Source organism: Diaphorina citri, unplaced genomic scaffold (genome assembly GCF_000475195.1).
Source record: "Diaphorina citri unplaced genomic scaffold, Diaci psyllid genome assembly version 1.1 scaffold1202, whole genome shotgun sequence".
NCBI lineage: Eukaryota > Metazoa > Arthropoda > Insecta > Hemiptera > Psyllidae > Diaphorina > Diaphorina citri.
In genome coordinates, this window is record NW_007378631.1 from 8,723 (window position 1) to 24,808 (window position 16,086).

The window sequence follows — 16,086 nt, forward strand, 5'->3', positions numbered from 1 at the left end:
TACGGAAAAGTCTGATATCAACTTGAATTTGTACGGAAAAGTCTGATATCAACTTGAATTTGTCCGGAAAAAGTCTGATAGTATTAATCTGATTTTCTAATTTTGTATGGAAAAAATCTGATATCAATTTAAAATGTACGGAAAAAATCCGACGTTAATGTGAATTGTACGGATTCTTTTTTTATATCGTTGTGAATTGTGCGGAAAAGTCCGATATCAAAATAGAATTGTTGTACAAAAAAAAAAAAAAAAAAAAAAATTGAAAAAAAGGGGAAAAAAAAAGAATTTTCCTACCTCTGTGGTGTATATCCTAAGAATTTATTTTATGTTTCCAGATAATTTTATGTCCATATAATTTGCCTCATGCATCCTTACCGTTGTTAATGTGACCAAGTTTTGTGTCTTGAGATTTCACTGATAAACATTAGCATTATTTTGAAGTGTAGAATTTAGCATTCTCCTGATACTATTAACTCGGGCTGCAAAAGAGAAGAAATGTTTCCTGATTTCGGAAGGAAAATACTCGTTTACTTTCCGTGTTCGTGAGGCTTTCCCTGCCTTCCGGACATGGAGCCCCATCCTTCCAACACTGAGAGAATGACTCATTAAGGTGGGTCCACATGAGTAATGTGATCCTTACACGTTTGGTTTACACGTTACACATCTGAGAATACCTCATGACACCATTTTCTGTACTTTCATCAGGTAAACCCTGCCATTCTGCAAAGGTCCTTTTTTGACAGGCCTCCTCGGTTGAGCCTAACAGGAAAAGAAAGGGGGTATTGGTTGCGAATCGATGATAGAATGTCTGTAGTTCAGTTTAACGCGGCTTGCAGGGCGGAGGTACCAGGTTCGATTCCTGGGAGAGTTGAAAAAAATATTCTAATTTCCTCGATTCTAGGGCGGGGTTTTTCTATTTTCATTTTTTTTCCAAGGGTGATACTCAGAGTCAGTTGTTAAATACAATTATGTCTGTATCTATCATACAAATTGTATGCAATTATACCGATGATACTCAACCAGCCTGAGGCCTATTACAAGTCCCAATCATTGGGTGATTATCAGTAAAGACAAAATACAGGAAGTGGATGTGTTATTGGTTATTGTAACTAGACATCATTTGTCCGTGTTATACGTAAATTAGGTTTTTGTATTACATAACCCTTAGGCCTGTCGAACATTGGACGTGTTATGGCACGGTTTTTTAGTGCAATGCCGCCTGAAAATCAGAACTAAAAAAAAAAAAAAAACAATGGGCACCGTGAACCAAAATAATCCAGGATCCCTTGGATCCACTTGGTTATCTAGTGCAACCACCGTGCTAAACTGAAGGCTTTTTTCCATCTTACGGAATTTGTTCTCTGTCTCTTGGTTCACAGGAAGGGCGGTCTACTGCTCAACAGTTTCGTGGGCATTGCAGGTGGCTGCCTCATGGGAGGTACTAAGTTCTTCAAGTCCTATGAGATGTTGTTTATAGGAAGATTTATTATAGGAATCAATTGTGGTAAGTTACAGGAATCAATAAAATTGAAGATTTAGGGTGGATTTCACCAAATCTTCTTTTTCGCCCCTAACAGCCTGTTAGCTTAACAGCCCTCTTAAGCCTATACAAATAAAATGGAACTTAACAGGCTGTTAACTTAACATGCCTTTTAGGGACTGAAAAAATATTGGTGAAATCCACTATTACTGTAGGAATTAATGGTGATAAGTTTCTTCGCAGATCCGATTTCACCAAATCTTCTTTTTCGCCCCTAACAGCCTGTTAGCTTAACAGCCCTCTTAAGCCTATACAAATAAAATAGAACTTAACAGGCTGTTAACTTAACATGCCTTTTAGGGACTGAAAAAATATTGGTGAAATCCACTATTACTATAGGAATTAATGGTGATGAGTTTCTTCGCAGATCCTAGATATTGAAAATTGGTGACTTTTCTTTTTATATAACCAAGCAAAACTTTTTTTAAATTTTCTTTGCCTCTGTTTCGGTGTTTACTTGGCAAAACTCATTATTTTTATCAGTTTATCGCAATTTCACCAATCTTCTTTTTCGCCCCTAACAGCCTGTTAGCTTAACAGCCCTCTTAAGCCCACACAAATCAAATGGAACCCAACTGGCTGTTAGCTTAACATGCCTTTTAGGGACTGAAAAAATATTGGTGAAATCCACTATTACTGTAGGAATTAATGGTGATAAGTTTCTTCGCAGATCCTAGATATTGAAAATTGGTGACTTTTCTTTTTATATGTATAACCAAGCAAAACTTTTTTTAAATTTTCTTTGCCTCTGTTTCGGTGTTTACTTGGCAAAACTCATTATTTTTATCAGTTTATCGCGTATTGAAAATTGGTGACTTTTCTCTTTATATAACCAAGCAAAACTTTTTTAAATTTTCTCTGCCTCTGTTTCGGTGTTTACTTGGCAAAACTCATTATTTTTATCAGTTTATCGCTATTCAACTGTTTCTATTTTATCTTGGAAAACAATGACTCCCAATCCCAAGTATTAATCTGATGAGTCACTTATATTGAAACATTTAACATCAATACATTGTATTCCCCTAGTTGTTAATTCTTAGTTCTTATGCATTAAGTTACATTTACATTACATTCTACATTGAATCTTACATTACAGAAACAACACCCCCCACTGACTTGTTATTTCATTTCATACAGAACAACACTTGCAGACAACACGGCACCGCTAGCTCAGAGATCCGGGTTCGATCCCCCCATACAAAGGAGAGTTGTAAGACGGGATGAATCTTCTGAGTACATATTATACTGGTACAAGTAGGCTCACCAACTCTCTCACCGGTAAATACTGCAGTGTCTTTCCCAGAACTTCTTTTGATGGAAATATATATTATTTATACCCTATTTTACATTTTAAACTAAAGCATACTTTTATTTTTGAATAATTATACTCAGATGATAACTACTTTATGATTTTTTCCTGGATTTTCATTCCTTAACTACGCTTTGTCTAGTGCAAATTTATCCTCTTCGCTAAAGTGGTTACTTGGTTAGGTGGCAAAGAATGCCTCTGTAAATAACCTCCCCTGTTGGTAATGTCCAATAGATTCAATTATTTATTACTTTGACAAGAATAATATATTCTTCTTATTGGTGCTGTTGTATTGACACAAACGTTTCGCTTGTAACAGAAGCTAGAATATAGCGTGAGTGTCTACTTTATTGTACCAAATGTAGGACCCGTGAACCAAATGTAGGACCCGTCTGACTTTCCTTGTGGAACCTCTCTCATATATTGAACGTCAATTATTTCTTCTTGATACATAAAGTATAATTAAGTATATATATTATTTATACCCTATTTTACATTTTAAACTAAAGCATACTTTTATTTTTGAATAATTATACTCAGATGATAACTACTTTATCTATATCTATTTAGTATATTTAGTTTCCAATTTGAAGTTTTTGAATTCTATATTAAATTTAATTTATCATTGACACAGGGCTGGGGCGGGATAAGCTCTGGTTTTACTCTTACAGTGTATGGCAATGTTTTAATCTCAAATTATTAGACTTGAAATTTTCACATAATCTTGGAAGCAAGGATGTTAGAAATGCTATTTCATATCTTTTTTTGGAGAACTCCTTACACTCCATTACATTACCCTGTGTGAATGACTCTTTAGAAAGACATTTTTTGCATTCATTATCCATTAAATTTAGCTGGAGTTTGAATTTGACTCGGGAGTCTAATTTGTAGAAATATAACTTAGCTCTCATTCTCTTCTTGAATTTTCTCAAGTTAGTATTCAGGTAATGAGTCATCAATAGATCAGTTGCGCTTACTTGGGTGATGTTTCAAAGTCATAGAGCAGGAAAAATATCCATTAATTTTAAGTCGTAAGATAGTTTAGTTGTGTAATTATTTTTACTATTTAAATTTTATTTCTAAAAAGTTGATTTTGTTTGTTTGAAATAATAGATTTAATATGGTATGTTTTAAAAACACTAAAAAGAAAACTTCAGGGGTGGAAAAAGAGACATTTCCCATGATTCCTAAATGTATTTATGACGAGGTTTCATTGCCTCTATTTTCGTTTTTGACTTTAATTAATGTAAAATTTATCCTTTGTGACACGACGAATCTAAGTAGAATTTCTCGAAAGATTCATCCCCCCTGAAGTTTTCATTCTAATCCAGTAGTGATCCATACAAAGAATTTTCCTACCTCTGTGGTGTATATCCTAAGAATTTATTTTATGTTTCCAGATAATTTTATGTCCATATAATTTGCCTCATGCATCCTTACCGTTGTTAATGTGACCAAGTTTTGTGTCTTGAGATTTCACTGATAAACATTAGCATTATTTTGAAGTGTAGAATTTAGCATTCTCCTGATACTATTAACTCGGGCAGCAAAAGAGAAGAAATGTTTCCTGATTTCGGAAGGAAAATACTCGTTTACTTTCCGTGTTCGTGAGGCTTTCCCTGTCTTGCGGACATGGAACCCCATCCTTCCAACACTGAGAGAATGACTCATTAAGGTGGGTCCACATGAGTAATGTGATCCTTACATACTACGTTTGGTTTACACGTTACACATCTGAGAATACCTCATGACACCATTTTCTGTACTTTCATCAGGTAAACCCTGCCATTCTGCAAAGTTACTTGTTCAGAAGTTACTTTGTTTATTATACTGTCGGCTAAGACAATATGACAGTTTCTTTTCAGTAACTTTAGGTAGTGAATACAACCTAATTCTAGAGTGAAGAACCGTTCCGTTCCAATTTGTAGTTAGAAAAGTTGTGGCCAATATAAAATTGGGACGTGACACTGTGCAGTTCGATTTCTGAACGTCCCTCTCTCCATATTGCTATTAGTGTTTTTCAACATTTCACAATTTTTCTGCATTTGATGCCATCAAGGTGAGTTTTTTTTATGCAGTGGTTAGCATAAAATTTATGCAGTGGTTAGCATAAAATTTCACTGTATGCTAATATTTCGTTTTCCTTAAGTTAATATCTTTAACAGAACAAGAAGATTCAAATATGGAGAAAGTTCATTAGGTTTTTAGACTTTTTAGTCCAAGAAAAGAAGACCGAAAATCGATGTTCGTTGAACAAAAATGATGTAGTCCCGGATTTTTGTACAGAGCTAGGGAATAGTGTGCTGAATAAGTGGTTATAAAAGGACTTTCCAGTCCTATACTTACTGGCAGTATAAACAAGGTAAATTCTAAAGTTCCAACGAATGTCTTTGCAGCTAGTGGCACCAGAAGGGCGTAAGTGACATTTTTCATCCTAAACTTAGTCAATCTAATCCTCAATACTTCTTGTATTTATTCCAGGTTTTCAAGATGACCGAAGATGAAGGAAAGAAAACCAAGGAGTCACGGTGGAGGATCTATGACACCACTTATTATCTTAGCTTTCGAATCTGGACCCAAGCCAATTATCTCATCAGAATTATTATCTATCTTTTGTTTATTATATTTAGATTTTATGTTTTGTTTTCATTGTAGAATTTACTAGATTTAGGTTTTATAATGCCTGGTTTCACCGTTATAACTGGATTTATGGCGTTAGCGGATGGTCAAATGGTGCTCCTTTTGATGGTTAGACAGCGAGGTCAAAAACCTCGTGTTAACTCTTTGCTAACCGGATGTTAAATTCTACGTTTAACTTACTCTGAGACTGTGAAACCAGGCATTTATCGAGTGATATTATTGTTAAGTTCTGTAATGTATGCAGGTTAAATGGGGAGGTTTATTGTGAAATAAGTTCATGTGAACGTGTTAATAAATTAAGATTTTTTACCTAATAACTCGTCGCATAGCTTCAGAATGCAAACTGAATATTAGTGGCGTAATAGATAGTAATAATATTTGACCTATGGATTAGGGATTCTGTCACTTGTCAGACTCAGGGGTAGCTATCACCCTATATTTACGCCACTGGTGATAGGTAACAAATGGCGGCATTTAAATTCACGATTTGACTCTCCTTTTGAAGATTTTCCTTTCCTGCGCTTTGAAGTGTAAAATATGTAAATAATTTTTAGTTAATTTGAAAAAAATATGGACTAGATAATTTTGATTACATAGGATTTATTTGTATGATTGTAGATATAATTTAGAAATAGAACCACACACTCCTACCCTGTGGACCTCGTATAGTCAATTATTACTGAGATTTATTCCCAACTCCCAACAATGTAAGAAATAAATGCCGAAAAGCCCGTGGGAAAATAACGAGAGTCCAGTTCTCGTGATATTGAGAGAAAATTTCGAATCTGTCTAAGCACTCCAAGCTTGCTGATTTCGAAGCTTTCAAAACTTGATTTCAGAGCTTAATCTTGCTGCTGATAATGACTTTTGTTTTTGACACGCGTAGTCGCATTTCTTAACATCCGCATTTTGGTACATTATTTTCTCGGGATAAGATAATGTTTGCCATACCTTCCAATGTTAAGTTGGGAGAGAAAACGTAAGAACAGGACCTGAATCCGTCTAAGCACTCTAAGCTTGCTGATTTCAAAGCTTTCAAAACTTGATTTCAGAGCCTAATCTTGCTGCTGATAATGACTTTTGTTTTTGACACGCGTAGTCGCATTTCTTAATATCCACATTTTGGTACATTATTTTCTCGGGATAAGATAATGTTTGCCATACCTTCCAATGTTAAGTTGGGAGAGAAAACGTAAGAACATAAGCTTGCTGATTTCGAAGCTTTCAAAACTTGATTTCAGAGCCTAATCTTGCTGCTGATAATTACTTTTGTTTTTGACACGCGTAGTCGCATTTCTTAACATCCACATTTTGGTACATTATTTTCTCGGGATAAGATAATGTTTGCCATACCTTCCAATGTTAAGTTGGGAGAGAAAACGTAAGAACAAATTTTCCTTTCCTGCGCTATGTAAGTGTAAAATATGTAAATAATTTTTAGTTAATTTGAAAAAATATGGACTAGATAATTTTGATTACATAGGATTTATTTGTATGATTGTAGATATAATTTAGAAATAGAACCACACACTCCTACCCTGTGGACCTCGTATAGTCAATTATTACTGAGATTTATTCCCAACTCCCAACAATGTAAGAAATAAATGCCGAAAAGCCCGTGGGAAAATAACGAGAGTCCAGTTCTCGTGATATTGAGAGAAAATTTCGAATCTGTCTAAGCACTCCAAGCTTGCTGATTTCGAAGCTTTCAAAACTTGATTTCAGAGCTTAATCTTGCTGCTGATAATGACTTTTGTTTTTGACACGCGTAGTCGCATTTCTTAACATCCGCATTTTGGTACATTATTTTCTCGGGATAAGATAATGTTTGCCATACCTTCCAATGTTAAGTTGGGAGAGAAAACGTAAGAACAGGACCCTCATTGTTTTTCCCGTAGGCTCTCTGTGTTTCCCGGAATGCATCATGTCTCCACCTTTATATTTCTACTTTAGTCCGTGTTCAGTGCAATTTTCTCCTGCTTCATTTCGTCCTCTTTATAAATTTCCTGTGATGTTCACTTTAAATAATTATTAAGTGTCCTACCCTACATTATTCTTATAATAATTGTTTTTATTGAGCCTTTTACTTTATGCTACTTAAGGCCGACCGAAGTCAGCGAATCGGTATCTAGGCAGATGACAGTCTCAGCAGATCATGTACAAATGTACAAGTGTTTCTGGATATTTTTTATCGTCCCGAAGTCAAAGAGATGAGAAGGACAGAATAGGAGAAAGCCAGCCTTTCCGAGGAAGAACCTTATCTGTTTCGGATAAAGGTCGCCCCGAGCGGGAATCGAACCCGCGCCGCGACCCAGCGCTTAGAAGGCAAGCGCTTACCCTTCAAGCAAACCAGGCTGGCAATTTTAACGGTTTCAATATTATTTACATATTTGGTACTTGTTCAGAAGTTACTTTGTTTATACTGTCGGCTAAGACAATATGACAGTTTCTTTTCAGTAACTTTAGGTAGTGAATACAACCTAATTCTAGAGTGAAGAACCGTTCTAGTGTTTCTGGATATTTTTTTATTGTCCCGAAGTCAAAGAGATGAGAAGGACAGGATAGGAGAAAGCCAGCCGTTCCGAGGAAGAACCTTATCTGTTTCGGATAAAGGTCGCCCCGAACGGGAATCGAACCCGCGCCGCGACCCAGCGCTTAGAAGGCAAGCGTGTTACCCTTCAAGCAAACCAGGCTGGCAATTTTAATGGTTTCAATATTATTTATTTTGGTACTTGGTCAGAAGTCACTTTGTTTATACTGTCGGCTAAGACTATATGACAGTTTCTTTTCAGTAACATTAGGTAGTGGATACAACCTAATTCTAGAGTGAAGAACCTGTTCCAATTTGTAGTTAGAAAAGTTGTGGCCAATATAAAATTGGGATGTGACACTGTGCAGTTCGATTTCTGAACGTCCCTCTCTCCATATTGCTGTTAGTGTTTTTCAACATTTCACAATTTTTCTGCATTTGAAATTTGTAGTTAGAAAAGTTGTGGCCAATATAAAATTGGGACGTGACACTGTGCAGTTCGATTTCTGAACGTCCCTCTCTCCATATTGCTGTTAGTGTTTTTCAACATTTCACAATTTTTCTGCATTTGATGCCATCAAGGTGAGTTTTTTTCTTTTTAGTGAGCTTGTGTATTTAAAACTTTAACTTTATGCACTGGTTAGCATAAAATTTCACTGTATGCTAATATTTCGTTTTCCTTAAGTTAATATCTTTAACAGAACAAGAAGATTCAAATATGGAGAAAGTTTATTAGGTTTTTAGACTTTTTAGTCCAAGAAAGGAAGACCGAAAATCGATGTTTGTTGGACAAAAATGATTAGTCCCGGATTTTTGTACAGAGCTAGGGGATAGTGTGCTGAATAAGTGGTTATAAAAGGACTTTTCAGTCCTATACTGGCAGTATAAACAAGGTAAATTCTAAAGTCCCAACGAATGTCTTTGCAGCTAGTGGCACCAGAAGGGCGTAAGTGACATTTTTCATCCTAAAGTTAGTCAATCTAATCCTCAATACTTGTATTTATTCCAGGTTTTCAAGATGACCGAAGATGAAGGAAAGAAAACCAAGGAGTCACGGTGGAGGATCTATGACACCACTTATAGAAGACCGAAAATCGATGTTTGTTGAACAAAAATGATGTAGTCCCGGATTTTTGTACAGAGCTAGGGAATAGTGTGCTGAATAAGTGGTTATAAAAGGACTTTCCAGTCCTATACTGGCAGTATAAACAAGGTAAATTCTAAAGTCCCAACGAATGTCTTTGCAGCTAGTGGCACCAGAAGGGCGTAAGTGACATTTTTCATCCTAAACTTAGTCAATCTAATCCTCAATACTTCTTGTATTTATTCCAGGTTTTCAAGATGACCGAAGATGAAGGAAAGAAAACCAAGGAGTCACGGTGGAGGATCTATGACACCACTTATGAAACGATTGATTTCGACAGACACGACAATAATTTGTTTGAAAAATTTCTAACCTTGTGAGATTTTCACTTTCTTTTTTAATAATAAAAAAAAACTAGGTAATGAAAAAAAGGGCCCTCAGGAATTTATCAGAAAATTTACTTCTTGAAAAGATATTACATATTTAGAAGTAGAAGTGGTAAAATTTGTGCATGCTGATTACTTTTCCTGACCATAAAATTTATTACGTTACTAACTAGGCACCTTTCTACCCTATTTTTACAGCATTTTCAGTAGTCTCGTTTTTAGGCCAGCCACTCACTATCAGGTAGACCTGACAAGTGGACCTGATCAGGTCCTCCTGTCAGGTCTACCTGATAGTGAGTGGCTGGCCTAAATTAATAGACACGTATTGGGCGCAAGAGCTAGGAGCTCAGTAGGTTTCTATTAATTTCACTTAGAAGGTGGGTTTCAAAACAGATTAAACTGGAGGTTTCATTAACAGAACTGGAGGTGTAAGAAGACCATTTGAACGTCTTTACGCCCACGTTTAATTTTTTCCCTACAAAAACAGTGAAAAAATGGGGGTTTTATGAGGGTTAAAAAAAATCTTCTCTCCACCCAAGCCCTAGTAAGGAAGTCCTTTGATGAAATTTGGCGTTAGTATAGTAAATAGTTACCGTGGTTTTAGTGTACTAGTCCCTCAAATGCCATAAGACGGATGCACTCTAACTTGAACCAGTTTGATTAGAGAGCACACAGTGAGGTCCAGTAAAACAAACTATTTATTTGAAGAAGAAGAAGAAGAAGAAGAAAAAATACACGTGCTTGTATGGTGCTGTTTTCTTGATGGTGCTTTTAATATGTTTTTAAATGCTCGGAGTTGACTTTCCTAAAAAAAAAAAAAAAACCTAGGTAAATAGATATTATCTGTTCAGATAAGAACAAGAGAATCTGGACCCAAGCCAATTATCTCATCAGAATTATTATCTATCTTTTGTTTATTATATCTTGTTTTGTTTTCATTGTAGAATTTACTAGATTTAGGTTTTATAATGCCTGGTTTCACCGTTATAACTGGATTTATGGCATTAGCGGATGGTCAAATGGTGCTCCTTCAAAAACCTCGTGTTAACTGTTTGCTAACCGGATGTTAAATCCTCCGTTTAACTTACTCTGAGACTGTGAAACCAGGCATTTATCGAGTGATATTATTGTTAAGTTCTATTTAACCATCCATCCTTTTGTTGGTTAGACAGCGAGGTCAAAAACCTCGTGTTAACTCTTTGCTAACCGGATGTTAAATCCTCCGTTTAACTTACTCTGAGACTGTGAAACCAGGCATTTATCGAGTGATATTATTGTTAAGTTCTGTAATGTATGCAGGTTAAATGGGGAGGTTTATTGTGAAATGAGTTCATGTGAACGTGTTAATAAATTAAGATTTTTTTACCTAATAACTCGTCGCATAGCTTCAGAATGCAAACTGAATATTAGTGGCGAATAATATTTGACCTATGGATTAGGGATTCTGTCACTTGTCAGACTCAGGGGTAGCTATCACCCTATATTTACGCCACTGGTGATAGGCTGATTACTGATTACTTTTCTAACTGCATGAACTGATTACTTTTCCTGACCATAAAATTTATTACGTTACTAACTAGGTACCTTTCTACCCTATTTTTACAGCAGTTTCAGTACAGCATTTTCAGTAGGTCAGCCACTCACTATCAAGTAGACCTGACAAGTGGACCTGATCAGGTCCTCCTGACAGGTCTACCTGATAGTGAGTGGCTGGCCTTAGTCAACGCAGAGGTCATTATATCTTAATCCATTTAACATTTCAGTCTCTCCAACCGTGATGTAACTAGACTCTACATGATCCGCTTTGTCCTCATCATAGCCATTGCATTCCTAGTGAGTTGTCTTGCCATACTGACTCGGCTGTACAAAACATACCTCGTCTCCTTCCTACTTAAATCTCATCTACTGCAACTCCTAGCGTCTGACTTCCCAAACTCCCTGCCAACAGCGTTTGGAGGCTGGACACTTTACTGCCTTGTCAGCATGGCCATAGCGTCAGCTCTGTGTATATTCATCGAACCTAAAGCCGGAGGAAATGATATTTCTGGTACGTTCCTGCTCGATAACTTCTAAACCTCTCTTTGGAAATCCTTTCCTATGTGCCCTAAAGGTGTGTCCAAACATAATCGATCGGCCCTCGACTGACGAGGTGAATCTATGTAGTCGAGATAGTGTGGAAGGTTCAGGCGACATCGATCGACGGCCGGTCGACTATGTGTGGACACACCTTAAGAAACCTCCGTCCCTATTCGGATGTCACACTAGGCTTGAACTCTGGAAACTGCTTGTCTAATTACCGCTGGGGTAGAAGTTTTTACATGGTTTACCGGTAATACCCGTGTCAACAGATTGTTGGAATTAACGAAAACCAAATGGGGCACGTAGTAATGAGATTCTCTGGGAAATATTGCTCCACTAATATAAGGCTTCCTCTCTAGACAAATTTTGTCCATCCCACAGATACCACGGCCTTCTTCAATGGGGTTTTAATCAAGAACCAGTTCACTCTAAAGACACTGGTTGTCATGTTCACCAGCATGCTGGCTCAGATACATATCGGTACGTTTGCCTCAGAAGTAGGTCCCATCATCAAGCTTGGAGCGGCGGTGGGCTATTTGTTGCCCAAAGTTCTGAGGAGCCACAAGATGATGTTTCTGCGGGAGGGAATTGAGAGACGAAACTTTGCCCTGTGTGGCATGGCTGCAGGTAAGATTCAGACTAGTAAAATACGGCTAAAAATAAAAGTTGTCATCCTTGTCTAAAAGACGGCATTCCACAGTTCCGGCACTGGAGTATCCAAGTGTCTTTGCCAACTTGACGGATGTTTCTGTTATTGCGTCGCGGACACATACACTCAAGACACATTGTGCAGGTGCAATTTGGATGACTTTCTGATATCTTCTCTGCATAGAACAGTCTCGTTCGTAGAGATGAACAACATCTCCGTATTTCTCTCCCAGGATTTGGACTTCAATATGTCTCGGACGGTAGATATGTTTCTCAACTAACATATCATCCTTTCCAAATGAAGCCAAAGCTTCGGACTGAGCTCTCTTGAAGTTTTCCTCAATAGCGTCCTTGTCGGCAAGTCGGCAACCATTCGCATGCCACGACCTCCTCCACCAAACGCTGCCTTCAGTATGACTGGAAATCCAACTTCCTCGCAAAACTCTTTCACCTTATTTACATCAGTCACTGGCTCTGTAGTACCTGTAATGATAATATTGTTTCTAAAATAATGTTTTAAAGCCAGAAACATATTGAAAGCCAGAACAATAATTAAATGATATACATAACTGCTTATAAATATTTAGGAGGGAGGGCGACCCCCCCCCCCCAACCCTGCCATTCTGCAAAGACCAAATTGTTCATTTTTTCACATATTTTTTTTTTACCCCGTGATGGTTTCATTTTAACAATGTATGACTAATTGACTATTTCCCCATATTCTACATTAGGGTAACCTAATCTTCAAGCAACAAATACTCAGAGTAGAACAAAATATGAAATCATCCTGGTCATTTCATGTCAAATGGTTACAAAGCACTACATCAATACATTGTATTCCCCTAGTTGTTAATTCTTAGTTCTTATGCATTAAGTTACATTTACATTACATTCTACATTTAATCTTACATTACAGAAACAACACCCCCCCACTGACTTGTTATTTCATTTCATACAGAACAACACTTGCAGACAACACGGCACCGCTAGCTCAGACATCTGGGTTCGATCCCCCCATACAAAGGAGAGTTGTAAGACGGGATGAATCTTCCGAGTAGGTACATATTATACTGGTACAAGTAGGCTCACCAACTCTCTCACCGGTAAATACTGCAGTGTCTTTCCCAGAACTTCTTTTGATGGAAAATGGAAGGAAACATACGCTATTTTACTCACTCTCTGATTGGAGAACATCATTTAAAAGAACGAAAAAAAAAAAAACAGGTTACTGAGGCAGTCTCCTTGGTATCACAGTGGTGTAACATCCCGAAGGTCCAGGTTCAACTCCCAGTGAGATTAAAAAAAAAAAATCAGCCTCGTGAAGACATATTTTTTAGCTGTATGTATGTATTTATTTATTTGCACTCTAAGCGACAGGGCCAGAGTAGCGAAAAAAAAGGGGGGGAACTATACCAGTGGGGAAAATACTACTAGTGTTGACAATTTTACTAGTGGAAGCACAGTACTGCTGTGATACTCACAAAATCAAGGTCCTCTTAACTTCACCGCAAAAATGGTTCCCGCACGCTTAATATTTTATAGTATAGTTTAGAGAGGTTTTTTTATTCTTAGTTTAGTTTAGATTTTTCTATAGGTGTTCTATTAGTTTAGATGTTTTTATTTCTCTGAACTAAATGAGTCAATTACTTTGTAGGTTTCACAAGTAGAGTAAGTAGAGACTCCTAGAGTAGAATTAATAGACACGTATTGGGCGCAAGAGCTAGAGCTCAGTAGGTTTCTATTAATTTCACTTAGAAGGTGGGTTTCTTTCAAAAGAGATTAAACTGGAGGTTTCATTAACAGAACTGGAGGTGTAAGAAGACCATTTGAACGTCTTTACGCCCACGTTCAATTTTTTTCCCTGCAAAAACAGTGAAACAGTGGGGTTTTATGAGGGTGAAAAAAATCTTCTCTCCACCTAAGCCTTAGTAAGGAAGTCCTTTGATGAAATTTGGCGTTAGTATAGTAAATAGTTACCGCGGTTTTAGTTTACTAGTCCCTCAAATGCCATAAGAAAAGATATTAAACTGGAGGTTTCATTAACAGAACTGGAGGTGTAAGAAGACCATTTGAACGTCTTTACGCCCACGTTTAATTTTTTTCCCTGCAAAAACAGTGAAACAGTGGGGTTTTATGAGGGTGAAAAAAATCTTCTCTCCACCTAAGCCTTAGTAAGGAAGTCCTTTGATGAAATTTGGCGTTAGTATAGTAAATAGTTACCGCGGTTTTAGTTTACTAGTCCCTCAAATGCCATAAGACGGATGCACTCTAACTTGAACCAGTTTGATTAGAGAGCACACAGTGAGGTCCAGTAAAACAAACTATTTATTTGAAGAAGAAGAAGAAGAAGAAGAAAAAATACACGTGCTTGTATGGTGCTGTTTTCTTGATGGTGCTTTTAATATGTTTTTAAATGCTCGGAGTTGACTTTCCTAAAAAAAAAAAAAAAAACCGATAAGACGCAGCAACAATTGAAACCCTTGTATTTATCTATACACCATCAACTATCACGTGTGGATTGTTCCATAGAATATTATGAGAAAACGATGCGACGCCTCAACCAAGAATTAACAAACACTGACTACGAGAAGAGAATCAGATTAAAACCATTCATGAATCATTCGATCTATACGATTTCAGCAGAGGAGAACTTGGCAGGTGCGTATACATACATACGACAGACACGTGCGCATACGCTGTATGTAACTCAGAACGGACATGTCCTGGGTGTTATAACCAGGAAGGATGTTATTGATTTTAACAAGTAGCAAGAGTCAATAACAAAATATTGAGCATTCTTTAGAATGGCTGAATGGACATACGAGTAAATTAAAGGTTCCAGTTGATGTTGTGACTTGGGTGTTAGAAACAATATTATAAGCTGAGTTGAGAAATCAAACAATAAATAAATACTACAGATGACTGTTTTTGTAACTTTCAAAATGTATTTGTTAGTTTTAAAATTGTAGGAAAAAATAGATCTAGGATGACAGGACTTTGGAATAGTTAAAGGAACATAGGATTCTAGAATAGCTTAAGGATGCCAGGATTGCTGACTAGTTCAAGGAAGATGTTTGAAAATGATGGGATTCCGGGATAGCTTGGAAATGACAAGATTCTAGGATACCTTGTTGGTCTATACAGGATAAGTTTAGAGGAACATAGGATTCTAGAATAGCTTAAGGATGCCAGGATTGCTGACTAGTTGAAGGAAGATGTTTGAAAATGATGGGATTCCGGGATAGCTTGGAAATGACAAGATTCTAGGATACCTTGTTGGTCTATACAGGATAAGTATAATTTTACTTCATGGTCTTGGTTTTGGTAAAACCGCTTGGAATTCCAATAGCTTTACATTGGTTCTAGTAAAACCGCTTGGAATTCCAATAGCTTTACAAAGTGAATTCAGATTAGGCATGGTAAGAGAATTTTGGAGAACATTTAAATAAAGTGTTTCACTTCAGAAGTGACCACGACCAGTGAATTATATTTATCTTGTGTGTTATATTCAACTCTATGATGAAATTTCAAAGTGATGAGACATGATAAACAGAATGAAAATGCAAAGAAGTAAATTGGGATCTTGGGTGTAATTAATAAGACGGGTTATGAAATAGTGACGAACTAATATTGTATTAAGTAAAAACCATCACTACGATTTACATGGCGATACTGGCAGATCAAAATTCTACTCAGCAAGATATGTAAAACAGTTTACTTAAATATTTGTCCGGAAATGCATTGTTTCAGTTCAAAGGGCGATAAAAAAAAAAAGAGGACAATCTGATTTATATGCGTGCATCTGATTTAGACAAGTTTTCTATGTCATTGGATAAAGAGTTCCCAACCAAGTTGTGGACATACTTGGGA

General features: G+C 36.7%; 1 protein-coding gene and 1 long non-coding RNA gene across 2 annotated transcripts; both read left to right on the forward strand.

Annotated features, from left to right (window-relative positions):
• Window positions 1-285: 285 nt before the first annotated feature.
• On the forward strand, window positions 286-14,039 carry LOC113469714. The gene is made up of 2 exons (XR_003393043.1): window positions 286-728; window positions 12,848-14,039. It is a non-coding gene; the product is annotated as an uncharacterized LOC113469714 (long non-coding RNA).
• On the forward strand, window positions 4,699-12,797 carry LOC103514676 (putative chloride channel-like protein CLC-g). Its single transcript, XM_026827586.1, has 4 exons — window positions 4,699-4,908; window positions 9,352-9,479; window positions 11,253-11,536; window positions 11,950-12,797. Exons 2-4 carry the CDS (start codon window positions 9,361-9,363, stop codon window positions 12,249-12,251), a joined length of 705 nt encoding a protein of 234 aa, XP_026683387.1. The 5' UTR covers window positions 4,699-4,908; window positions 9,352-9,360; the 3' UTR covers window positions 12,252-12,797.
• Window positions 14,040-16,086: the final 2,047 nt, after the last annotated feature.